The sequence below is a fragment of the Dasypus novemcinctus genome, chromosome 8 (assembly GCF_030445035.2).
Source record: "Dasypus novemcinctus isolate mDasNov1 chromosome 8, mDasNov1.1.hap2, whole genome shotgun sequence".
In the NCBI taxonomy this organism is placed as follows: Eukaryota; Metazoa; Chordata; class Mammalia; order Cingulata; family Dasypodidae; genus Dasypus; species Dasypus novemcinctus.
The window spans coordinates 18,586,950-18,614,844 of record NC_080680.1 but is presented as its reverse complement, the minus strand read 5'-3'; the positions used below and the strand labels follow the sequence as shown (position 1 = coordinate 18,614,844).

The 27,895-nt window shown below is 39.2% G+C and overlaps 1 protein-coding gene across 1 annotated transcript in view; it reads left to right on the top strand.

The window, feature by feature from the left end:
- The window catches only part of HABP4 (hyaluronan binding protein 4), a 62,101-nt gene that overhangs the window by 10,577 nt on the left and 23,629 nt on the right, over nucleotides 1–27,895 (top strand). Inside the window, exons 3-5 of the mRNA XM_004470948.5 lie at nucleotides 14,951–15,112; nucleotides 15,331–15,399; nucleotides 18,984–19,067. Of these exons, the coding sequence (XP_004471005.2) occupies nucleotides 14,951–15,112; nucleotides 15,331–15,399; nucleotides 18,984–19,067 (315 nt within the window). The remainder of the gene's footprint in view (nucleotides 1–14,950; nucleotides 15,113–15,330; nucleotides 15,400–18,983; nucleotides 19,068–27,895) is intronic.

Genomic DNA, 27,895 nt, shown 5'->3' with positions numbered 1-27,895 from the left:
TTATAATTATACTATTAGCCGTCATTCATAGTTTACATGAGGGCTCGCTGTTCCTACTGTTTCTAATGCAGTAGAAATTTTTCCTCAGAGCTCAAATAATGAACTTTAGTGAACTCCTAGAGCCTAGACTATTAGGAAATTAGTCTGCCTCTGTCTGAATATATTTTGGCTGTTCCTTTCTACATTTTACTGCTGGTCATTTAATGTCAATTCCATTTCTGAAAGAATCACTCAGATGTTTAAACATGTATAACATTTTTTACAATGGTAAAATTCAGAAGTAGAGATATAAAGATGATTAATCTAGGGCTCTTGACTAGGCACTTGTCCATGTTTTTGATGAAATAAGTGAGAAAGCACTGTGTTCTAACTTCAGGACTGCACTGGAAGCCTGACGCATGACATCTGACAAATAGTGGTTCTCAGTCAATAATTTTTAGATTTAATCAAAGCAAGGTGCAAAATATAGTATGATTTGATTACACTTATGTAAAACTAATTTACTTCAGAAAAAAGACTGGGAGGAAATACAGCTGTGTATTGACAGTAGTTGTGATTGGGTGGCTTGGACTCTGGGTGATTTAACTGTTCCCTTCCTTTGGAAGTTAAACAAGTAGCTTGTGCAAGTTACTTAACCTCTCTGAGCTTCGGTTTCTTTACCCATGAAACAAGAACTCAAGAATTTATTAGGATTGTTGTAAGAGCATAGATTATAAGTATATAAAGCAGGACGCTTGGCTCAAATGTTGTTTTCCTTCCTTTTGGTTGTGAGTTTGTCACAACAGTTTCCTAAATGGAGTACAGGATTCCTTTAAAGTTAAGAAGACGTATTTTACAATAAGAGCATTATTATAAATAACCTGGAAGAAGGAGGGAACCTGTGGAGTAAAGAAAGCATGCTTAAAGGACTAATATACCCCAGAACACACAGGCCTGTGTTTATTGTTGGCTTATTTTAACTCTATTTGGTATTTTGTCAGTATCTCATCTAGACTTCATGTAAATTTAGATCTTGTTTTGACTGTTGCCATTATTTCCTATATATGTTTTTGCTCTTCATGCCCTCTTAATTTTTAGGTAGACTTTATTCTTTAATGACCCTGTTCAAGTTCCTGGATAAGAATTTAGTTACTTTTCTTCTGTCATCAATTCTTTTAGAGCTTTACTTTAGCTATTTGCTGTAATTTAGGAACAATTCTTACAAAAATCTATACCAAAAGATTTGGTAGTGTTGGGGGTATATGAGAGACAAAAAAACAAGTTTGAGAATTTATTATTTAATATTTTTATAAGGAAATGGCATGAAAAATAATGATTGGTTAAAATTACTGGGATGGGTGCCAATTCGTAATCTTTTCAAATAAGGAAAGTCTTGAGTTTTACATTTTTTTGCCCACTGTTGTCTAGAATAGTAGCTTTTAAATATAACACTTCAGACATCAAGGTAGAGTGGCTTATACTCTGTTTCTGGTTTCTAAGCATTAAAGCCACTAGATTTCTTGACACCAGGCTCTATTACATAAGTAATTTGCTCTTGCTTTAAAAGTTTCTAAAAGTCTTGACAACAACAACAAAATTATCGTATAAAATTGGGGTGATGATAATGAAAAAGACAGTGTCTTTCTTGAAGGAACTTAGAGACAAGTCCATGTGAAGAGTGCTGCTGACATCCACAAGGGAGCAGCTCTGGGGGTGAGGGGACTGGTGAGCCTTGGTCAGTGATTAGAGGAGACCACAGAGGAAGAGGGGGAAGAGAGGTGAGGCTGGGGTCCTAGCCCTGTGTCTGTTCTCGTGCTGTGGGCTAGGGACCACCGGAGAAGCAAGGACCAGTGGGGTCGGGCTGGAGCTGCGGGGCCTTGGATTGTCCAGGTGGAGATGTCCAGGAAATAACCATCTTTGTGGCCTGGGATCAAAGTGAGAAATAAAAGGAGACACAAGGACAAGTAAAATTAGCATAGAGATGAGGACTGCACATGCCCTGGAATAAGAAGTCCTCACTGATGACACACTTAAGGAAAAACAGGTAGTTAAAAGTTTCAGAAGGGTAGCTCTGTGTAGCATGCTAAGATACATTGTTACATGAAAAAGGCAAGTTGCAGAGTTTTTCCCTTTATGGGAATCTGGCTGCCTCAGAGAAAGGGAATTGGATGGTTGAGGAACAAGGGATGGGAGTACCTTGTGCAGTTTTTTTTTTTTTAATTAGAGAAGTTGTAGGTTTACAGAAAAATCGTACATAACATGCAGAGTTCCCATATACCACTCTATTATTAACACCTTGCATTAGTGTGGTACATTTATTATAATTCATGAAAGAACATTTTTATAATTGTGCTATTAACTATAGTAAGTGGTTTACACTGAGGTTCTCTGTATTATACAGGCCTATAGTTTTTTTTTGTTTTTTTGTTTTTGGGTTTTTTTTCTTTTTAATTTATTGACTTATATCACTCATACATAAACATACATAAACAATAAGTGTATAATAATAGTTGTGAACTTACAAAACAAACATATAACATCATACAGGACTCTCATAACTTACCTCACCACCAATAACTTGCATTGTTGTTAACGTTTTTAACTAATAATTAAAGAGCATTATCAAAATATTACTAACCAAAGTATTTTCCCCAACCCCCCATTATTATTATTATCTTTATGTCATTTATATATGAATATACATAAACAATTAAGTGTATAGTAAAAATTGTGAACTTCCAAAGCAAACATGCATAACATCATACAGGGGTCCCATACATCAACCCTCCACCAACACCTTGCATTGTCATGAGACAGTTGTTACAAGTTATGAAAGAATATTGTCAAGATCTTACTACTAATCATAGTCTTTATCTTACATTTGGTGTGTTTTTCCCCCAACTCATCCTATTATTATTTTTAAAATATATTTTTTATGACAGAAGTTGTAAACTTATAAAACAATCATGCACGTGTGCAGAATTCCCAAACAACACCCCTCCATCAACACACCACAATGTGGTATGTCATTTGCTACAGATAAAATAATATCATCTGATTGTTACCATGTTCAGAGTATACATTTGGCTCACCTTTTCCATAGTGCCTCAGTATCAACACAGTGCATCTTTCGCACAGATACAAGAATATTATATTATTACTACTAACCACAGTCCATAGGTCACTCCAGATATATTTTTCCTATGCTTCTCCACATTCCCAACACCCTGCAGTAGTGATATACATTTGCTCCAGCTAACAAAGGACACTCTTGCTTCTATACCATCAACCACAATTCTCATGCACCTCTTGGTTTACTGTGCTATCCAGTTCCTAGATTATCCTGTAACATTCTGTCAATTGGTATTTACATACCTAAACTACCATTTTCAGTCACATCTCCATTTATAAATTAGCTGTTACTCACTGTGTGCTACCATCCACTCTATACATTTCCATACCTTTACAATAAAGCTAATTAAAACTTCTACATACATTAACCATCAGTCCACTCAGTCCTCCTCTTATCTCCTTTGGGAATCTACCACCTACCACCAGGTCTTGAAGATATTTTCCAATAATTTCTTCTAGAAGTTTTATGGTTCTTGCTTTTATTTTTCGTTTTTGATCCATTTTGAGTTAATTTTTAGATAAGGTGTGAAAAAGGGGTCCTCTTTCCTTCTTTCAGCTATGAATATCCAGTTCTTTCAGCACCATTTGTTGAGTGGATTGTTCTGCCTGAGCTGTGTGAGTTTGACAGGCTAGTCAAAAATCACTTGGCCATACCTGTGAGGGTCTGTTTCTGAACCATAAATTAGGTTCCATTGGTCTATTCTGTCTGCTTTTAATGTTTTTTATTTTTTTATAGATTTATTTATTTCTCTCCCCCCAATCCCCCCCCCTTGTCTGCTGTCTGTGTCCATTTGCTGTGTAGTCTGTGTCTGTCTGTCTGTCTGTATTTTCCTTAGGCAGCTCAGGGAACCGATCCTGGGACCTTCTGGAGTGGGAGAGAGGTAATTACTCTCTTGTGCCATCTCAACTCCCTTGTGTTTGCTTTTAGGACAGTACCATGCTGTTTTTACCACTATAGGTAGGTATTATGATTTAAAGTCTGGAGATAAGGGTTCACTTTTCCTTTTTATGATTTTCTGGCTATTCAGTACTCCTTATCCTTCCAAATAAATTTAATGATCATGTTTTCAATTTTTTCTTTAATGCCAGTGGAATTTTTATCAGGATTGCATTAAATCTGTATATCAATTTGAGTAGAATTGACATCTTAATGATATTTTGTCTTCCAATCCATGGGCATGGAATGTTCTTCCAGTTATTTAGGGCTTTTTAAATTTGTTTTAACATTGAGTTACAGTTTTCTGAATACAAGTGCTTTACATTATTGGTTAAGTGTATTCCTGACTATTTGAGTTTTATCTGTCATATTTTATTTTCACCACTCTTTTGACACTTGTAGTTACTTTTATTGATATAATCTTCATTTCTAGATTGTCTTCCAGGCCCCTCTCTCCTGTCTTTTCTTTTCAGTCTCTAGCACCCCCTTTAGTATTTCCTGAAAATCTGGCCTCTTGCTTAGAAATTCTCTCAGTTTCTGTTTATCTGTGACTATTCTAATTTCGCCCTCATTTTTGAAAGGCAGTCTTGCTGGATATAAGATTCTTGGCTGCAAGTTTTTCTCTCATAGTATCTTAAATATATCTTCTTGCCTCCATGGTTTCTGGTGAGAAATCAGCGCTTAATCTTATTGGATATACCTTATATACTATGCATTGCTTTTCTCTTGCTGCTCTCAGAATTCTCTTTGTCTTTTGTCTTTGACATTCTGATGAGTATGTGTCTTGGAGTTGGTCTATTTGGATTTTTTCAGATGAGAGTACATTGTGCTTCTTGGACAGGGATATCTATATCCTTCAATAGGGTTGGGAAATTTTCTACCATTATTTGTTCAAATATTCTTTCTGCTCCTTTTCCCTTCTCTTCTCCTTCTGGGACACCAATGACACATATGTTTGCATGCCTTTTGCTGTCATTTAGTTCCCTGAGACCTTGTTCAATTTTTTCCATTCTTTTCTTCATCTCTTCTTTTGTATGTTCACTTTGAGAGACCATTTCTTCAATCTCACCAATCCTTTCTTCTGCCTCCTCAAATCTGCTATTATATGATTCCAATGTTTTTTAAATTTCATTTATTGCACCTTTCATTCTCATAAGATCTGCTATTTTTCTATGTATGCTTTCAAATTGTTCTTTGTGCTCATCCAGTGTCTTCTTCATATCCTTAATCTCTTTAGCCATCTTATTGAATTCATTAAGGAGATTTGTTTGAACATCTGTGATTAGTTGTCTCAACTCCTTTATGTCATCTGGAGCCTTATCTTGTTCCTTTAACTGGACCATATCTTCCTGTTTCTTGGTGTGGATTGTAATTTTTTGTTGGTGTCTTCACATCTGGATTACTAGAGTATTTATTCTGGGTGCAGTTTTTCTCTTTAGTTTAGGGCTTCCTGCCCTTTCTCCCTTGTTGGTTGTGCAGTAGGAGCCAAGGATGTATTGGTGCTATAAGCTGTGGAGGCTCAAGCTGTCCTCATTGCCCAGGGACCAATGAAGCTTCTTCCAACTTTCTCCTTTGCCAGGGGTAGGGACAGAGTCACAGCTATGTGGAATAATCCAAGTGCAGGCCTAGACTCTAGTTGCCCAGAGAGACTGATGAAGCTTCACACCCCTTTCTCCCCTGCCTGGGGCAGGGATAGAGCTGCAGGTGTGGGCAGCATTCTATGCAGTGTGGGTCCAAGATGACCACAGTTGCCCTGGTAGACTTCTGATTTTCATTCTATGCCAGCCAAAGTTACCTGCAGTTACCTGTACAGGCTGGTGCAGGGCTCCTCAGCCTCCTCCCCACCAGAGGCAGGGCTGAGGCTTAGGTGGGCTGCAGGCTGATCTGCGTGAAAGAAACTGGTTCTTGCTGACCCTGAGAGTTTCAGTCAGCCTGGCTTCCCCTCAGCCTGGGGGTGGAGTCAAAATAGAGGCTACCGGCCTCTTTCTGGCTTGGGCTGGTTCACACCCCAGCTGTTCCCAGGGTTATCTCTTAGCCAGCCAAGTCTACCAATCAGTAGCCGAAATCGGCAGCCAACTGTCTCCTTCTCCCCCATTTCTGGGAAATGGAGTTTCCAATTCCAGCCACAGAATAGCTCCTGGGGCAGCTTGTGCCGCCAGAGTAGGACAATCACCAGCCTCCGCAGCTTGGCTGGTAATTTCCTGGAGAGGCTGGCACAGGTCCCTGCAGCTTCCTCCCTGCTGGAGGTGGCACTGGGGCCTAGGCTAGAGATGCACTCTGATCTGGTTGGAAAGAAGCTGGTCCCCATCAGCGCTGGGATTTTCAGTCTGCCCCGCTTCCCTCGTACCAGGTGCAGAGTTAAGATGGCAGCACCCGGCCTCTTTTTGACTTGGACAGGCTCAAACTTTAGCTGCTCTCAGGATTATACTGTAGCCCACTGAAGTTACTCATCAGTAGCTGAAATTGGTGCCCAACCATCTCTTCCTCCCGTTTCGGGGACGTGAAGCTTTCAATTCCAGCTACGGAACAGCCCCCGAGGCGGCTTGTGCCACCAGTGGAGGATGGACATTGGCTCCATGGCGTGGAGGGCTCTACTTATGAGTCTTCTCTGCAAATGGGTAGCCTCCTCCTTCCACTCCCCCAGTGACGTTGCAGGATGCTCTTCTGGCCTCCTGGAGCCCCCAAACAGGTGCTTCAGCTAGCTCCAGAGAGCTCTGGGTGTTTACTAAGTGCCCTGTAGCAGGAGCTGACTCCAGGAGGTCCTTACTCCACCGCCATTTTGCTGGTTCCCAATCCTATAGTTTTTTAAAAATGAAAAAATGATTTTCCTTTTCCCCCCCTAAGATTGATTGATTGATTAATTGATTGATTTCCCCCCTTCCCCTCTTCCCACCCTGCTGTTTTTGTTGTTGTCTTCTTTCTCTCATTTTTTCTCCTCTAGGATTCACTGGGATTCGATCCTGGAGACCTCTTGAAGGGGTGAGAAGTTCCCTGTCAATTGCCCATCTCAGTTCCTGGTTTCTACTGTGCTTCACCTTGACTCTCCCCTTGTCTCTCTTTTGATGTGTCATTATCTTTCTGCGTGACTCACTTGCGCGGGGCACTGGCTCACCGTGAGGGCACTCATGCGGGCACCCGTGCAGGCACTAGCTCACCACATGGGCACTCGTATGGACACTGGCTTGCCATGCAGGCACACTTTCTTTTCTTCCGTTTCACCAGGAGGCCCCAGGGATCGAACCTAGGTCCTCCCATAAGGTAGGTGGAAGCTCTATCACTTGAGCCACATCCGCTTCCCTAAAATGCTTTTTCTATAAAATATATACAACCTAATATTTCCCTTTTAACCACACTCAAATATTTATCAGTGCTGTTAATTACATTCACAGTGTTGTTCTGCCATCATCACCATCCATTACCAAAACTTTTCCATCAACCAAATAGAAACACTCTACAACTTAAGCGTTAACTCCCTCCACCCCAGGCCCTGGTAACCTACATTCTAATTTCTGACTCTGTGAGTTTGCTGATTTTAATTAGTTCGTGTCAGTGAGATCATAACAATATTTGTCCTTTTGTGTCTGGTTTACTTTACTCAACATGATGTCTTCAAGATTCATACATGTTGTCACATGTATCAAAACTTCATTCCTTTTGAACATTGTGTAATATTTGATTGTATGTATCCATTCATCAGGTGATGGACACTTGAGTTGCTTCCATTTTTTAGCAATTGTGAATAATGGCACTATGAACATCATTGTGAAAGTATCGGTTCAAATCCTGCTTTCAGTTCTTTTGGGTATATACTGAGAAGTGGGATTGCTGAGTCCTATGGTAATTCTCTGTTTTTCTGAGAAACTGCCAGGCTGTCTTCCACAGCTTTTACATTACCACCAGCAATGAGCAAGTGTTCCTGTTTGTTCACTTCCTCTCCAACCCTTGTAATTTTACATTTTGTAATAGTAGCCGTTCTAGTGGCTGCAAGATGGTATCGCATTGTGGCTAACAATGTTCAGCATCTTTTCATGTGCTTTTTGGCCATTTGTGTATCTTCTTCGGAAAAATGTCTACTCAGGTCTTTTCCCTATTTTTCAGTTTGCTTGTTTGTCTTTGTGGCTGAATTGTAAGATTTCTTTATATATTCTGGATATTAAACCCCTTATTGGATATATCATTTCCAAATATTTTCTCCCATTGTATAGGTTGTCATTTTATTTTTGTGATAAAGTTCTTTGATGCTTAAAAGTTTTTAATTTTGGTGAGAATCATTTATGTCTTTTCTTTTGTTGCTTGTGCTTTGAGTATAAAATCTAAGAAATCATTGCCTAACCGAAGGTCCTGAATGAAGATGCTTCTCTGTGTTTTGTTTTGTTTTGTTTTTTTCAGGAATTTTATAGTTTTGGTTCTTGTATTTATGTCTTTAATCTATTTTGAGTTGATTTTTGTACATAAATGTGAGGTAGGAACCCACCTTCGTTCTTTTGCATATGGACTTCAGTTTTCCCAGTAGGATTTATTGCAAAGACTATTCTTTCCCAATTGAGAAGACAGGATACCCTTATTTCTTGTCAAAAATAAGTTAATCCATAAATGTCAGGGTTGATTTCTGAGCTTTCAGTGTGATTCCAATGGTCAGTATATCTGTCCCTGTGCCTGTCCATGCTGTTTTGATTACTATGGCTTTTTGTAATCACTTTTAAGATGGGGACATGAGTGCACCAGCTTCATTCTCCTTTTTCAAGATGACTTTGGCTATTTGGAGCCCCTTCCCCTTCTGTATAAATTTCATGATTGGATTTTCCATTTCTGCAAAGAAAGCTGTGGGTAATTTGGGTGTTGGGGGTGGATTGCATTGAATCTGTAAATTGCTTTATGTAGAAGTGACATCCCAACAGTATTCAGTCTTCTAATCATGAACATGGAATATCTTTTCATTTATTATATTTAGGTCTCCTTCAGTTTCCTTTAGCACTGTTTTTGTAGTTTTCTGTGTAGACGTCCTTTACATACTTAGATTTATTCCTAGATATTTAATTCTTTAAATTGCTGTTAAAAATGGATTTTTTCTTGATTTCTTCTTCAGATTGTTCAATACTAGTGTATGGAAACACTACGGATTTTTGTGTATTGTTCTTGTACCCCACTACTTTGCTGAATTTATTAGTTCTAGCAGCTCAGTTGTGGATTTTTCAGGATTTTCTGTATATAGGAACATGTCATCTGCAAATAGGGAAAGTTTCACTTCTTCCTCTCCAATGTGGATGCCTTTTAATTCTTTTTCTTGCCTAACTGCTCTGGCTAGAACTTTTAGTACAGTGCTGAGTAACTGTGGTGATAGTGGGTATCCTTGTCTTGTTATTAATCTTAGGGGGAAAGCTTTCAGTCTTTTACCATTGAGTATGATGTTAGCTGTGGACTTTTCATATATATCCTTTATTGTTTTGAGAAAGTTTCCCTCTATTCCTAGTCTTCTGAGTGTTTTTATCAAGAAGGATGCTGTATTTTGTCACATGCTTTTTCTGTGCCAATTGAGATCATCAATGTTTTTTTTTTTCTTTGTTCTAGTAATTGGTATATTACACTATTTGATTTTCTTATGTTGAACCACTCTGGCATACCTGGGATAAATACCACTTGATGGTGTATATTTCTTTTAATGTGCTGCTGGATTTGTTTTTGCTCGTATTTTGTTGAGAATTTTTGAATGTGCATGCATAAGGGATTTTGGTCTGTAATTTTCTTGTGATATCTTTATCTGGCTTTGAAATGAGAGTGATGTTGGCCTCATAAAATGAGTTAGAGAGTATTCCCACATCTTCGATTTTTTTGACAAGGTTAAGCAGAATCTGCTCATTTTTCTTTGAATGTTTTGTAAAATTCCGAATTATCAGTGAAGCCTTCTGGTCCTGGGCTTTTCTTTGTTGGGAGTTTTTGATTACTGATTCAGTCTCTGTACTTGTTATTGGTCTGTTGAAAGCTTCTATTTCTTCTTGAGTGTTGGTATTTTGTGTGTTTCTAAGAATTTTTCCATTTTATCTAGGTATCTAATTTGTTAGCATGTAGTTGTTCATAGAATCCTCTTATAATGTTTTTTATTTTGTAAAGTCAGTAGTAATATTCCCCCTTTCATTTCTCATGTCAGTTATTTGTTTTCTCTCTTTTTTCTCTCTCAGTTCAGCTAATGGTTCATTGATTTTATTGATCTTTTCAGAGAACCAGCATTAAGTTTCATTGATCCCTCTATTGTTTGTTTGCTTTTCTTATTCTCTATTTCATTTATCTCCTCTCTAATCTTTATTTCCTTCCTTCTACCCACTTGACTTCAGTTTGCTCTTCATTTTTAGATCCTCCAGTTGTGAGGTTAGGTCTCTGATTTGAGATCCTTCTTCTTTTTAAATATATGTATTAAAGCTATAAATTTCCCTCTCAGAATTGCCTTTATTGCTACACATAAATTTGGGTATGTTGTGTTTTTGTTTTTATTCACCTCAAGATATTTCCTAATTTCCTTTTTTGACCAATTGGTGTTTTGGGTGCATTGCTTAATTTCCACATATTGTGAATTTTCCATCCTTTCATCTGTTACTGATTATGGTCGGAGGGATGACATTGTATAATGTCAGTATTTTTAAATACTAAGATATGGTCTAACCTGGAGAATGACTATGTGCTCTTGAGAAGAATGTGTGTTCTGCTGCTGTTGGGTGAAGTATCTATATCTGTCTGTCGGATGTAGTGGGTTTATAATATCATTGAAGTCTTCTATTTCCTATTGATCTTCTGTCTAGATGTTCTAGCCAACATAGCGGTGTATTGACATCTTAATGTAGAATCATCAGTTTCTCTCTTCAGATCTCTCAGTATTTGCTTCATGTATTTTGGGGCTCTGCTATTAAGTGCGTATATATTATAATTCTTATATCATCTTGGACAATTTGATTATTATGTGCCTGAGTGTAGATCTTTTGTTTATCCTGTTTGAGGTTTGCTGGGCTTCTTGAACATGGGTATTCATATCTTGCTTTAAATTTGGGAAGTTTTCTGCTATTATTTCTTTGAATATTCCTTCTTCCCCTCTCTTTCTTCTCCTTCTGGGAATTCCATAATGCATGTATTGGTATGCTTGATGGTGGCCCACTGGTCTCTCAGGCTCTGTTTGCTCTTTTTTTAATTTTTTAATTTTGAGATTTTTTTCAAGATTATTTTTTTAATTAATCAATTAATTTGTTCTTTTTCACTTCTTTTTACTTTCTCTTCCTTGGCCTGAGTCATTTCAATTATCTTGTATGTGAGATCACTGATTCTTTCTTCTACCACCTCCATTATGCTGTTGGAACCATTTAGGGAATTTTTTATTTCAGTAATATCCTGTTTCTTTGTCTTGTAACCTTTTGTTGCATGCTGTACATTTTGATATTTTAAGTGTTAACTCTTTTTTTTAAAGATTTATTTTATTTATTCCCCCCCCCCCCCCCCATTCTCCCTGTTGTCTGCTCTTTGTGTCCATTCACTGTGTATTCTTCTGTGTCTGATTGTATTCTCATTAGGTGGCTCCAGGAGCTGATCCTGGGACCTTCCAGGGTGGGAGAGAGGCGATTATTCTCTCGCACTACCTCAACTCCCTGTTCTGATATGTCTTCTTACTTTCTTTTCTCTGTGTCTCTTGTTGTATCATCTTGCTGTGCCAGCTCTCTGTGTCAGCCAGCACTCCTGCATGGGGTGGCTTTCCCTCACTGGGTGACATTCCACACAGGGTGGCACTCCTGCGTGGGGCAACATTCCTATGTGGGGCTGGCATTCCATGTGGGCCAGCTCTCCACGTGGGCCAGCTTGCCCTCACCAGGAGGCCCTGTGCATCAAACCCTGGACCTCTTATGGTAGAGGGGAGCCCAATTGGTTGAGCCATATTTGTTTGCCTAAGTGTTAACTCTTGAATTTAGATTTTGAGCTGTCTGTCCTTAAATTCCTATCCAGCTAATGATATGACAGAGATTTTCTTCAATGCCAGGAGCTAATCAAAACAAATAAACCAAAGTAAAAAAGGACCTTTCCCTGTCTTTGTAAATTGACTCTTCTCTGTGATTGGTGAGTGCTGTGCTTCAGAGCTTAGCCCTCCTATCAAGTAGATCAGCCTGAGGCCAATGCACAGAGCAGCTTCCTCCCTTTCTTTCTTATCTGAGCTTGAGTGGAGCCATGGAACCTTCTTTTCCTGGACTTGGCTCTTACTTATGGCCTTAGGAACTCCCCTTTTTGGAGTTTACCAGAGTTAAGAGTGCCTGTCCCCTCTACTCTTTGAAATAGACTTCCACACCCTTCTGGGTACTCTCTTATTTGACTTAATGCAGATAGTCCTTTGCCCCAGGCCACTTTGACTTACTTGTTTCTCACACTATCCCAGCTATCTGCAAGGTGCTTCTCTGCCCTCAGGACAAACTTGGGAGGGCGAGCCTAAGACAAGTTCTGTAGTTTAGACCCTCAGACTTCCACCTGATAGATTGGCACTGACATATAGTTTGTGCACAGGGTCCAGTCTGCTGCCTCTGAAACAGGACCAGGTACCTGCAGTGAGAGTGCAAGCTGGCTCTACTGTCTGTTGTGACTGGCGTAGGGGAGGGGCCAGCAAGGGCTCCAGGATCATCTTCTATGGCTTTTGAATTCAAAAAGTCATTGAAGTCAGTACTTGCCTAGTTAATTCAACCCTTTAGCTATTCTTCTGTCACCTTTGCCCAAGGGGGTTGGAAACATGGCCGCTCTCAGAGCCTGCCCGAGTGATCTGAGGTGACTGATCAAAGGCAGCGACCAGGGGTCAGCTCACACACCACCACCAGAGTTTGGGTCTTTATGACCCACCGTGGCACCAGCAAGCTCTGCTAGGAGCCACAGCTGCAGTCCCCGACTGCTGCCTGCTGCCCACTGCCCACGTCAGGGCTTGGGGGATGGGGAATCACAGCTCCTGCAGGAGGGTGGAACTCACTGGAATTTACTGCAGTTTACCAGCCTCTGTTTCCTGCTCTTCCCTGGATGCTGCACAGCGTGCCCCTAGACTCCGTCGTTTCAAAATAGTTCCTGCCAGTTAAATAGTTGGTTTGCTGGAGGGACTGGTTCCTGGAGTCCTACTCTGCCATCTTTCCACAGCCACCTACCTTGTGAATTTTGTAGGATGTTTGGATACTAACTATTCAAAAAAATTTTTTGAGGACAAGCAGGGGAAGAGAAATCGAAAAGATCAGAAGAAAATTAGTGGTCGGCAGTGTCAAATGATGCAGAAGGGTCAAATGAGGTGGAGAGGAGATGCTGTTGGCTTTTCACCACAGAGATGTCCACAGCTGTCCTGGGAACTTGATGTGGAGTAGTGGGTAGTCGGGGTGACTCAGTACCAAAAGCTGGCAATTGGGTGTGTGTTTGTTTGGGGGAGGGGTCATTTGAAATTAACCATTTTTCTTCTTATACAAAACATTCCAAATTTAACTTCAAGATTGTAATATTAGAACTGAAAATGTTGTGGAATTTAAGAGAAGTTCAATTATTTGAGTATAGAGAGGCCAGGACTCAGCAATGATTTTGAGAAGGAAAAATGGTTTATTGACGGCCGGCCGGACTCGGGAGCTTTCAGTTTGAATCCCGAGCCCTGAACAAGATTTTCAAACGTCTTTTATACAGAGAGGAAAGGCCAAATGGTCCCTTTGTTTCAGTTCTCAATAGGCTTCAATTAGCATATATCTTCCACATCTTAGGTAAGCTTTTAGCATGGACTCCAGACATTCTAGATAAGCCGTTAGCACATTTGGTTTTTGCATTTCCCCTAAATACTTAAAGTTTATAGCCCCCGCATTGTTAAACATTTCCTGGGACTGGAGCCGCTGCCAGTCCCCAAGGGCAGGACTGCAGCCCCCCACCGTTCCACACCCACAAGTCAAACAACTTAGTTATCTCTGAAGAGACAAAGAGCCCTCCACCCATAGCCCACATCAGAATGAACATTAAAATTTCTTTATCTAGCCTCCACTGTTTCACAAATGAGGAAACAAGATCCAGGGAGAGAAAGGGATACCCCACCACAGGCTCATTAGTACACGGTCTGCTAGGACTCCTCTTGTGCTGGCTGCACTACTAGCAGCTGTGTGGCCTTGGGCAAGTTGTCTAACCCCTGTGTGTCTAAGTGTCCTTACCTGTAAAATGTGGGTAATTGCTGTATATTATAGTGTTTTTTTACTCTGGTAATATATATACAACATAAAATTTCCCATTTTAACCACTTTCAAGGATATGATTCAGTGGCATTAATTACATTCACAATGTTGTGCTACCATCACCACTGTCCATTACCAAATATCACCCCAAACAGAAACTCTTAACCTGTTGAATATTAAGTTGCCATTCCCCACTTCCCCAGCCCCTGGTAACCTATGACTCTATGAATTTACATATTCTAATTATTTCATTTAAGTATACTATTTACTTGTTCGTGAGAATTACTTCGTTTAAAGTGCTCAGAACAGGACCAGTTATAGTATGTGCTCAGTAAAGGTTAGCTATTAATTTATTATATAAGTCACCATTCCTTCCAACATACTTTAGTCATATAATGTTTTTCTAGAATTTTTCCTCAAAAAAGCTTTAAGCGTTTAATCCAATTAACTGGGTTTTTTGTTTGTTTGTTTGTTTGTTTGTTTTTGAGGTCCCAGGGATTGAACCCAGGACCTCAATGTGGGAAGCCAGCACTCACCACTGAGCTACACTGGCTCCCCTGAGTTGGATTTTTCTTTTTTTTCGTTTGTTTGTTTTTTTTTGTTTTTAGGCATGGGGGACTGAACCTGGGACCTCCTGCATGGGAAGCAGGTACTCAACCACTTGAGCTATATCTGCTCCCCGTTTTTAATTATACCTGTCTCTTCTCAGACCAGTTGATAGGTTTGATCGAGACAGACCACTGAGAGGACGTGGAGGCCCAAGAGGGGGCACACGAAGCAGAGGGAGAGGTGGTCCTGGGAACAGAGCTTTTGATGGCTTCGACCAGAGAGGGAAACGAGAATTTGAAAGATATGGTGTGAATGATAAAATGTAAGTTGCTTTGTAAAAGTTCTTGTCACTTTAAGATTTGGGGAATACATGCTATGAATCTTAACTGTTTTATAAACTAACAGTGAGCACGGTTGACTTCATAGTAGTATGCTGTTCTTGTGGGAAGTTCATCCTGTGACAATTTTTGTGATAAACTTTGATTTGGCAACTGATGGAGACCAGTTTCCAGTTGAAAGGAATATTCTTTCTTTCTCTAGAACAATCAGAACTGAAGACAGCATGGGTGGATGTGGAATTCGCAGCTGGGGATCCGGTAAAGACACCAGGTACGGTGCACGTGGGTGCCCTCTGTAAACCCCAAATAAGTGGAAAGCTCTGGAGCAGTTATTTGCTTTTCTTGAAAATGATGACATCAGTGTTGTGCTTAAAGTGTCTTTAGACTTGTGCCCTTAAGTAGATCTTGATTTTACGTTTCTTTTTAATGAAATAACTTTTAAAACAGCTTTGCTATGTAGCAGATTTGAAACTGCTTTTAAAATTATACATGTTTATTTTTTTACCTATTTTAACCAAACAGATTTATGACAGATGACCATGTATCTCCTGGTGTGCCCTGCACATGGTGTTGCCTCGGAATATCTTTGAAATTCTTGGATGTCCTGTTTGGTGGACATAGTTTGGTGGACATATTATTTATCTTTCTGCACCCTTCCAAAGTTCTTGTGGGTCCTTGACATCACATGTTGATTTCATAAAATCTTTGGCAGATTGAAGCTCGATGATAAGTTTTACATGAGATTCACATTTGACGTTTCTCTTAAGGCTTCCTGGTGTCTAAAATCTTTGCACGCTTTGCTAGTTAGAGTAGGTACTGGGTTCTTTTCTCTTTTGTGTCATTTTATGACTTCCGGAATGACACCTACTGGTGTCTGGAAGAACCAGGCCCGTGCAGGGTGAGTAAGGGGTGCCCAGAGGTTGGTGCCGGGCAGGGTTTCAAAGTTTTCGGTCTTGAAGGGATCCAGACTTCTACTTTTCAGCTCTGAAAGAATATAAGGTTTTTACATAACGTTATTTTCTTAAATTCTTGTCCTTAAAGACAAGTAATGTCTACTAAATAATGTCAAATGTAATAATAAATTTTCTTCCAGTGCCCACTTTTGTTGTCCTTGGAAAGAAGAGGGAACTTATTTGAGTGTTTCTCAACCTGGGATCCCAACAGCTCTCTATTACATACCTTTTTAAAAAATTATTATTGTGTATCTTTTAGTTTTGTGTTATTTCACTTTGATAATCTAAAAATGGACTATGAGAACGCTCTAAATCAGAATAAATGGATTGACCACCTTATCTAATACTGCCCCTCCATTTCCGTTTGCATTTGTACTTAAAGATCATTTTGGCTCCAAGTGGTTGCTTACCTGAGGGGCCAATGCTGACCCTGCCCTGTGAGGAGGGGTACTCACGAGTGCTCCCTGCAGACTGGCATGTCCCCACCTCCAGGTGTCACTCATTTTTTTAACTCGTTTGTGAGTTATAAGGTCAAAGCTCTTAGGTGGGAATAATTTGCAACTGAAAGATTTTCTTAGGCTAAGACTTTACTTCTATTAATAAATAGAGATTTTGATTTTACAATAATGTAATAATAACATACGTGCTATTTTTGATGAGTGAGAAAAAAAAACGGCTGTGACCCTGGCACAGTAAGTGATGTGCTCACACCTGGTGACTACGAGACGCTTCCTAGTGCATTGGAGGAGTGAGGGTTTTGCTGTAGGTTGCTGTTCTGTTTGAAACCATTGACAGTGATAACTGGATTTTTGGGCAAGATGCTTTTGAAATGGTGTCACTAAGCCATTTCCTATATCATTGGTGTTCTTCAACGATTTGACAGTGAGTGTCTGGGCTGAAAATCGAATTTCTCTTTCATTTGCAGCAATGAAAAAAGTGTAGCATCAGATACTATTTTCCTGTTACTAAGTGGAATAAAATACCCATGAATAGAATTTTCAATAATGCTACCTCCCAACTTTTATTGTAAAGAACAGGATACCTTTATGTGTAGTTATCAAGCAACATTTGATTAAAATCTGCATGCTGTCAGAGATTTGGTTAATTATGAAGGCTGATCAGATCTCAACTAGGTAGCAAAGCTGTGAACTGTTCAACTTAATTTTGTACAACATACTTGCACAAACATTTTCTGGGTAATACAACTGAGGTCAAAATATAAATCTGAGTCCTGAGGCTACATCTTTATTCAGTAAATCCAACATTGATGATTTAGTTTCAATAAAATAACAGTCTGCCAAAATAAATGTTGCTAATTTTGAAACTTAATTATTCTGTAGTTTGGGTTATGTGGTTCTGTAACCATATTGGTTTTATGCTTATTCAAAAATAATTTAGGTCAAATACACTGAAGAGATTAGTGATTTATTTTTCTTTAAAATTGGATTGCTCATTGTTGAGAATGCTGGTTTTATAGTTTCTCTTTGTTTAGTACATGGCCTCTTTTTTCCCTATCCTCAAGTCTTTGTAGCTTTTTTATAATTTTTAATCATCAAATGCCAATCACTGTCAGTTAACCTGTTTTGTTTTGTTTTTAATCTCCTTGACTTTTATATGGCCAAGGGAGGAAAGCGAGAGATGGAGTAATGCAGCCCTGGTACTGCTGCTAGACTTTGGGGCCATTGGGCGCTAAAATGTCACAAGACCAGCCCTGCTGGAGGTCAGATTCTGTGTGATGCAAGCAGATGTGTGAAGAATAGCACTGTCCACGGAGCACATTTGATTTAGGAGTTTTTGTAAAGTGTGTTAATTATTCAAATTTTGATTAGATACCAGTTTTGTAAAAAAAAAAAAAGGCAGATTACTGTAGCTTTGAGTTGAGAATATGAATAATTTAAATGCAAAAATCTATTTTGTAATTGTAGCTCAATTTATTGTTTGCTTTTTTTAAAAAATTATTTTTAACGCCTTCATGAAGCTTTTTCCTGAACTTGGGATGAGGAGGTGTGCTGGCTTCTATATATGGACTGTAAAATATTTCTAATAGATATATTTATATTGACTAATTTTAGCATTTTACTGAAAATTAAATTTCTTTTGCTGGAAACTTTTTTTGAAAAAAGTAATGATCTGACAAGATTAATGCTAACATAAAATGGGAAAATTAAGACCCTAGGTATTAAAATTTAAATTATTTTTCATCATTTGTCATTTTTAATCTGGGGATTATGTATTTAGATATGATCGTATATAAAGTGGTATCTGTTTGAATGCCTTGTTTTTCTGAAGTAGTCTTCACTAGCTTGTCTGTAGTCACACACACATTTTTGTAGGACCTCTGTCTACTTTCTTACTATTTTTTAAAACTTCAATATGACTTATTCCTTTTTTTTTAAGAGGCACCAGGGATTGAACCTGGGACCTTGACATGGGAAGCAGGTGCTCAACCACCACCTGCAAACACTCCCCTATTACTTTTTTTTTTTCGACCTTCCCTCCTGCGCCCCCAACCTCTATTCCTATTTTTAATAAGTCATTTACACTTGTTTGAAAATTTTTGTGGCTCCCTTTAAAATTTGGAATTTCCTAGGATAAATAAAGGTTTTGAATAGCTTTTCTGGTCATTTACAATCTGTTTTAATTGTAATTCATGGAAATGCCTATTTCTCAAACTATTATTCATATTTCTGGAAATAATTTATAAGGATGTATGGTTTAAAGAATATTCACATTTTCGTTTTGATGTGGGTGCATGTATATGTGTGTTTTTGTAGGTTTTAGAAGGTTATATACTTAAGAAAAATCACATTAAAATGTGTTTTTTTTCCTGTGTTAAACAAATCTGTAAAGACATTGACATGAACATATTTGTGTGACTGGAGAAGTTCTTTCTGTTTTTCAGTGACATGGAGCTGACCGCACCGATGGAAGACACCCCAGCAGTGGAGGAGTCCCAGGGCCCCTTGGATGGGGAATCTCCAGCCAAGTAGGGTGCTTCGTTCATTTCTCCTATCGTGTTTGTTGGTCTTTTTCTTAATAATTTCTAGGAGCTCTTCATAGACTACCAAGCTCTGCCCTTTGCTATATCACCAAGGGCTGGTCTTCCTAATGTGTTAATGACTAATAATTGACCCAATTAATAATTTTTCCAAAAATCTGACTAGTGGCTCATTGACGAGCTAAATTCAAGTATTCTGCTCTCTGCCCCCGCCTCGCTTCCAACTAGCACCTTGCTGCCCTCCCTGCACTGAGAGTGGTTGCACTCATGTTGGGGCCTCCCGGCTCTGGTCCCCTTTTTGTTCATCCAACGTGTCCTGTCTCTCCTTTTTTCACACCATTCTGGTCCCAGGTAAAGCTCTAGCACTTTTGCCAAGTCCCTAAATACCTTGCCCTTTAAACACCCTTGCCCTTTGGACTTATTGTACCTGGCTTGCCAAACTTTCCACTAGATGTCTCCTAACTACATGCTTTCTCTCTGCCTGTACCCCCCCCCCCCAATCCTAGCACTGCAAATTACATAGTAGGGCAGGTTGGAGCCCCGTAAATTCTAGGTCACTGATATTCTGAAATGATCCTCCAACACCACCCTGCAAACTCCCTGTTGCTTGGATTTGCTTTTTTCTGCCCCCCTCCACAATGGCTGTTTCAGTCCTTCTTGCCTCCTCAACCCTGGCCTGTTCCCCACCTAACCCTTCCCTCTCCTCCCCACCGCATACCTCCTCTGTGACTTTCCAGACATACCTATGCTTCCTCTGTCACAGAGAAATTAGGAGCCATAAGATGGGAACAGTCTTCATCGCCCCACTTCCAAAAGTCCACGTTTGCCCACACCTCAGGCCTCCTAGCTTCCTTCCCTCCTGGTGGAGTAGAAGTGCTGTCTCTCCTGCCACCTCACAGGCTTTGTGGCCGGTTTCCAACAGACTTCTCAGAAACCTCACCCTATAGGTTAGCACTTTTCATTTTTTTGAATATCCAACTCATTCAAACTGTCACCTTGTTATCAACATTTTAAACATACTCACCTCTCTCCTATTTTAAATCTCCACTTGACCCCACATTCTCCTTTACCTACCCCTCTCTCTTCCAGGATGTTTCAGACTTGTGTATGCTCTTCCTTGATTTCCTTCTCTCTCACGTATTCTTCACTTCACTCCAGGTCTGGCTTCTGTCCTCACTGCTGTTCTAAAACAAATCACTGTACGTCTCTAGCACCAAAGCACATTTCAGTCTGTATCTTTCCTGTCTTCTCAGAAGCATTTGACTTTCTAGGTTTCTTCTTCCCACCCCGCCCCCTAGGTTTCTTCTTAAACACCTTCTCCCCTTGGTTTCTGTGATCATTCCACTCTGCTCCTCAGGTTTTCTTCTTGCCTCTTGCCCCTTCCTTTTCAGTCTCCCTTGTAAGCTCTTCCAGGACTTGTAAAATGCTGATCTCCTCGGGGCTCTGCCTTAGTCCCTCTTCTCCCAGAACTCTACCTTCTCTTTCTAGACATTTCCTGCACCTCTGTGGCTTAAATTGTCATTTATCCATTGACTCTAGAATGTCTACCTCTGTCTGTGACCTCCAGGCAGGGCTCCAGGCCTGTATATCCACCTGGGGCCAGCCACCTCCACTTGGATGTCCCAAAGGCACTGTGCACTCCACCCATCCAGGCAAACGTCCCTCACCCCCACCTGTGTCCTCATCACTTGTTTCCATCTTATGGAAAGGAATCACTGTCTATCTGTGAGTGATCCTTGGAACTCTTCTTGACCCCTTTCTCCCCCAATTCCAATCCTTCATCAAGCCCTGGTGATTTGTACCTCCCAGATATCTACTATCTCCACCTACCACCATAGGTGATGGCTCCCCACCTTCGAGCCCTCCCATCTATTCTCCATACCAATTTAACTCTTACTTATTTAACTCTATTTAACTCTTACTTATCCTTCACATGCCAAGAGGCAGTGTGTTTGGTGGTTCAGAGCACAGACTCTGGAGCCAGATGGCTGGTTCAAATTCTAGCTCTACCACTTACTGCCTTGGACAAATTATTCAGTCTCTCTGTGTCTCAGTTTTCTTCATCGGGAAAATGGGAATAATAATAACACCCATATCATAGGGTGTGTTGCCTAAAGCAGGACCTAGCATGTGGTTAGTGCTATATAAATATTTGCTGCTATTATTGCTACTTATTGTTTTGTCTTTGTTTTTTTAAGATTTGTTTTTTATTTATTTCTCTTCCCTCTCCCCAGTTGTCTGCTCTCTGTGTCCATTCGGTGTGTGTTCTTCTGTGACTGCTTCTATCCTTATCAGCAGACCCAGAAATCTGTGTTTGTTTTTGTTGCATCATCTTGTTGTGTCAGCTCTCCATGTGTGCGGCACCATTCTTTGGGCAGGCTGCACTTTCTTCGCGCTGGGCGGCTCTCCTTACGGGGCACACTCCTTGCGTGTGGGGCTTCCCTACGCAGGGGACACCCCTGCGTGGCACAGCACTCATTGCCCGCATCAGCACTGGCCCGTGTGGGCCAGCTCCACACAGGTCAAGGAGGTCAAGGGGTTTGAACCACGGATCTCCCATGTGGTAGGCAGGAGTGAAAATTGCTCAACACATTTTATGAAGCCAACATCACCCTAATACCCAAGCCAGATAAAAATACGACAGGAAAAAAATTACAGACCAATATCTCGAATACATAGATGCAAAAATTCTCAACAAAATTCTTGCAAATGTAATTAACAGCATATTAGAAGTATTATACATTACAATCAAGTGGGTTTTATTCCTGGTTTGCAAGTGTGGTTCAACATAAGAAAATCCATCCATGTAATATACCACATTAGCAAATCGAAGGGAAAAACACATTATCATCTTGATTGATGCAAAAAAGGCATTTGACAGGACCTAGCATCCTTTTTTGATAAAATCACTTCTAAAGATAGGTGTAGAAATGAAGATGTCATTTCTACCCAAATTGAGTTATAGATTCAATGTAATACCAATCAAAATCCCAACATGGAAAATTCATTTACCAAATTTATTTGGAAGGGAAAGGGGTTCCAAATAGCCAAACATCCTAATTAAGAAGAGCAAAATTGGAGGACTCACGCTTCCTGAACTTGAAGTGTATTATAAAGCTACAGTGGTCAAAACAGCGTGATATTGGCATGAAGATAGATACATTCATCAATGCAATTGAATTGGGTTTTCAAAAATAGACCCTCACTTCTATGGTCAACGGATTTTAAAAAAATTTATTGAAATATATCACTCATACATAAACATACATAAACAATAAGTGTATAATAGTTGTGAACTTAGAAAACAAACATATAGCATAGAACATATATAACATCTCACCCTACCCCCAATAACCATTTTTAAACCTTTTTAATTAATAATTAAAGAGCATTGTCAAACTATTACTACTAAACAAAGTCTTTTTCCCCAACCAATCCTATTATTATCTTTATATCATTTATATATGAATATACATGAACAATTAAGTGTATAGTAAATGTTGTGAACTTACAAAGCAAACATGCATAACATCATACAGGGGTTCCATACATCAACCCTCCACCAACACCTTGTATTGTCATGAGACATTTGTTACAAATTATGAAAGAGTATTGTCAAAATCTTACTACTAATTATAGTCCTTATCTTATATTTGGTGTGTTTTCCCCCAACCTACCCTATTATTATTTTTTAAATATATCTTTTTATGACAGAAGTTGTAAATGGTCAACTGATTTTTGATAAGCCTACTGAGTCTACTTTTCTGGGACAGAACAGTCTAATCAACAAATGATGCTGGTAGAACTGCATATCCATAATCAAAAGAATGAAAGAAATAAATTTTAAAAAAACAGCAACAAAGAACAAAGCAGGTCCTCTTTCGAAGACCCTTCTTTCTCTCTACATGAATCAACTCAAAATGGATCAAAGACCTAAACATAAAAGCTAGGACCATAAAACTTCTAGTAGATAATGTGGAGAAACAGCTACAAGACCTTGTGGTAGGTGAGGGTCACTTAAACCTTTTACACAAAGCACTGGAACAACAAAAGACAAAATAGATAAATGGAACCTCCTCAAAATTAAGCACTTCTACACCTCAGAGGACTTTGTGAAGAGGGTAAAAGGGCAGCCTACTCAATGGGAGAAAATATTTGGAATCACACTTCCAATAAGGATCTAATATCCATGATATATAAAGAGGTCCTACAACTCAACATAAAAAGACAAATGAGCCAATTAAAAAATGGGCAAAAAACCTGAACAGACATTTTTCTAAAGAAAAAAATACAAATGGTGAAAAAACACATGAAAAAATGTTCAACATCCCTGGCTATTAAGGAAATGCAAATCAAAGTTACAAAGAAATATAATTTCATACCTACTAGAATGGCCACTATGAACAAAACAGAAATCTGCAAGTGTTGGGGAGGATGTGGAGAGAGAGGAATACTTATTCACTGTTGGCTGGAATGTAAAATGGTACATGCACTGTGGAAATCTGTTTGGTGGTTCCTAAGAAAGTTAGATATAGATCTACCATGTGACCTGGCTATATCAATACTAGGCATATACCCAGAGGAACTGAAAGCAGTGACACAAACAGACATCTGCACACAGATGTTCATAGCGATATTATTCACAATTACCAAAGAACGGAAACAACCCAGGTATCCATCATCTGACAAATAAATAAACTGTGGTGTATACACACAATGAAATATTATTCAGCTGTAAGAAGAAATTAAGTTGTGACGCATATGACAACATGGATGAATCCAGAGGATGTTATATTGAGTAAAGCAATCCAGGCACGAAAGGATAAATATTGTATGATTTCACTATTAGGAACTAAATATAATGAGCAAACTCAGGGAGTTAATAGCTAGAATTTAAGTCACCAGAGAATGGAATGTGGTTAGAAATGAAAAGCTGAGGTTTAATCTATGCAGAATTGGTAAAAAGTTGTTTGTAAATGTTTGTAAATGAGTAGAAATGGTGAAAGCACATCATAGGATTTGTAATGAGTAGTGATAACATATAGGTATGATAGTGGGTTTTTTTGAATAATGAACATGCTCTAATATTGATTGAGGTAGTGAATATGCACTCGGTGATTATACCAAATGTTATTGATTGTACACTTTAGATAAATTATATGGTTTATGAACAAAAGAAATAATAGAGTAAGTTGGGGTGAAAATATACCAAATGTACGATATGGACCACAGTCTTTCAAATTATGCTCTTCATAATTTTTTGTAGATGTTTCATAACAGTGCAAGGTATTTGTGGTGGGGTGATGTATGGGAGCCCTGTATGATGTTATGCATGCTTGTTTTATAAATTCACAACTTTTTAACTATATTCTTATTATTTACATGTGTTCCTGTATGAATGATAAACGTCAACAAATTGTTTTTAAAATAAAAAAATACTATTCAAAACAACTAAGGAATGCATTTGACTGAAGAACTATATTAGTAATAGTTCACGTGACTATTGAGAGTTTATGACTGTTGAGAAAGTGGGTGAGCTAAATGCCTTCAGGAAAACATATCCTCTTTGGGCCAAAAATGGTACTGCAGGGACAGATGCTGGACATTGTATGTTCCATGGCAGAATGTTCCAGCACCTGTCCCTGCAGTACCATTGTATGTTCTGCTGTGGCCCACTGGGTGGACTGGGGAAGATTGTAAACCACAATGTAAACCACTATCCATGTGGTGCAGCAGTGCTTCCCAACGTATTCACCAAATGCAGTGAATGTCCCATGATGATGAAAGAGGTTGTTGATGTGGGAGGAGCGGAATGAACGGGGTGGGGGTAATGGGGACCTCTTATATTTTTTGAATGTAATATTTAAAAAATAAAAATAAAAATTCAAGTAATACAAGGCAGAATAATAGGCCATAAATTATAAAATGATTCTTGTCTGTAGAATTGATTGAGGGACTCTAGCATTCATAACATTAGACAGAATAATTGAAAATTAGTCATTTTGAAAGACAAAATGCTGCTTAGTAACTGTGGCATTATCACTTTTTGCAATATCCTAGCAGAGCTAGCCAGAAAATATCTCCCTTATCTGCTGACCTTTGTTGAAAGCAGCATCTCTTTAGAACTGCAGGTGCACAGGAGTGCAACCAACTGCAGGGCAATCTAGCAGCTGCCCATACTGAGAAAGACTTGTTCCTGTACTGCCTTGGCAAACTTTGAAAGTATTACAAAGATTTTTAATTTTATTTTTAAAGAAGCTTTAGATTACGTAAATGTTACTTTGAAAGTATAGGGGATTCCCATATACTTCACCCCCCCCACACTTGCACTTTACCCCATTAACAACATCTTTCATTAATGTGGCACATTTGTCACAATTGATGAACACACATTGAAGCATTATACTAACATGGTCTGTAGTTTACATTATGGTTTACACTTTGCACTGCACAATTTTATAGGTTTCGACAAGTGTGTAATGGCCTGTATCTACCATTGCAATGTCATGCAGAACAATTCCAATGTCCCCAAAATGCTCCAAATCATACCTATTCTTCCCTCTCTTTCCCCTCAGAACCTCTGGTGCCTTTATGTTAATGATAAAAGTTCTTCCATTGCTAGAAAAATAGGTCTACTTTAGTCCTTACTTGCATTCCCCCTTTGTTCATTCCTCAATCTTGAAGATTTGGGGATGGTGATGCCCACTCTGTTTCTGATCAAGAGGGGTCTTAGATCCCATGGGGCAGATGGATGGAACTATCTTGCTTGAAGTTGTAGATACTGTCTTGTTTTTTGGGGTATGGGCATTGCCCATCATCATCCTTTTGTTAGTTGTCCTGGGTGAGTCTGATTCATTGGAGAGTAGGTATTGGCTGCAACTCTGCTGAGATTCAGGGCTCAACTGGCATATGAACAGGTGGAAGAGTTAAGTCTCTAGGACACATTTAACAGGTATAGTGCTAATTATAGGTTCAAATAAAAGGGGCATAAGAACCATGTGTAGGAAAATTATAAATGAGTCGAACTTTGATACATTGGGGGGTTAGGTTATCATATATTCCAAGGAAAGGCCCACTGACAGGGTGTCAAATTCCTGAGATTGTCTGCCCTGCGTATAGTGTCTAGATGTCTCCAGAGCCCTCAGGAGTCCCCCTGCTTGAGGCACTGTTTATTGGCAGTGAGATCCTGCTGAGATGTGCATAAGCATAACATCTGAAATGATCTCCTGACTCACTTGGAAATCTCTTAGCCATAAAAACTCATTTGTATTTAATACTTTTCCCCCTTTTGTTCAAGGTCTTTTTCCAAATACATCCCTAGATGATGCTTGGTAATAATCCCTGAGTGTCAGGAAGCTTATCCCCAGGAATCATGTCCCTCACCAGGGGTAAGGCAGTGAGTTTTTATGCTGAGGTTGGACAAAGATTTTTAATGTACAGTTATAATATTTTGATATTTCAAAATTAAGCTTCTATCCGAGGAATACATTCTGTGATGGTGATGTTCTCTGGCCTTTGCTTTGTCTATTGATTTAACACTTAAGCTTTTGGCATTCAGCCAAAGTGCGTATTGCATATATCTCTCAACTTTAGACTTCTTGAAATATGAATTCAGTGTACCTCACGTTCAGACATACAACCCAAAGTACGTTCATTTCTCTCAATTTTGACACATTTTACTGCTAATTTTATATGCTATGTTGGTCCTTCCTTTTTTCTTTCCTTCCTTTTCCCTTTTTTCTTTCATTTTCAGAAGTATTCAATGTTCCTTGTCATTTGGTGGTATGATGTGACAATTTTCTTGTATTTTCTTTGAAGAATAAATTTAACATTTATAGAACATGTATTGTGTGCCATGAACTGCTCTCAACACTTCCATGTATCACCTCATTTATTCCTTTACCATTCCGCAAATGAAGGAGGAGGTGTTGCTTATTCTCATACTGAGCTAGAGAGGTTAAAGAACTTGCCTAAGGTCATCCAGCTAGTAATGGCAGAGGCAGAATTGGAACCAGGTATTGTGGCACCAGCATTCGTGCTCTTAACTGCAAGGAAGATAGAAATGGTTAAAACTGCCAGTTAGACTAATGTTTTAGTTTCTTGGCCGCTAAAACAAATACCATACAATGGGTTGGCTTCAACAACATGATTTATTCAGCTCATGGTTTGGGGGCTAGGAGGAGTCTAAAATCAAAGTGTCATCACGGCGATGCTTTCTCCCAGAAGACAGTGGCGTTCTGGGGCTGGCTGTTGGCGATCCTTGGTCCTTGGCTTTTTTGTCACATGGCAGTGCACATGGTGGCCCCTCCTGGCTTTTCCTTTTTCTTCAGGATTCCATTGCCTTCCAACTTCTGGATGTTCCATGTGGCTTACTCCCTGTGTGTCTGAATTTCATTCTGCTTATAAAAGACTCTAGTTATAGAATTAAGACCAATCGTGAGTCAGCTGGCCTACACCCTAACTGATGTAACCTCATCAAAAAGGTCCTGTTTACAAGGGTTCACACCCAGAGGAATGGATTAAATTAAAACACCTGTTTTTCTGGGGTGCATAACTCTAAGCCACCACCACTAACTTGCTAGTAAGAATTGCAGAAGAAAGGGAAAGAAAGCCCTAAACTAAAGAGAGAAACTGCACCCAAAATAAATAGTCTAGTAAGCCAGATGCAAAGACACCAACAAAAAATTAGTATCCACAACAGAAAGACATGGCCCAGTTGAAGGAACAAGACTCCAGATGACATAAAGGAGGTGAGACAACTAATCATAGATGTTCAAACAAATCTCCTTAACAAATTCTGTGAGATGGCTACAGAG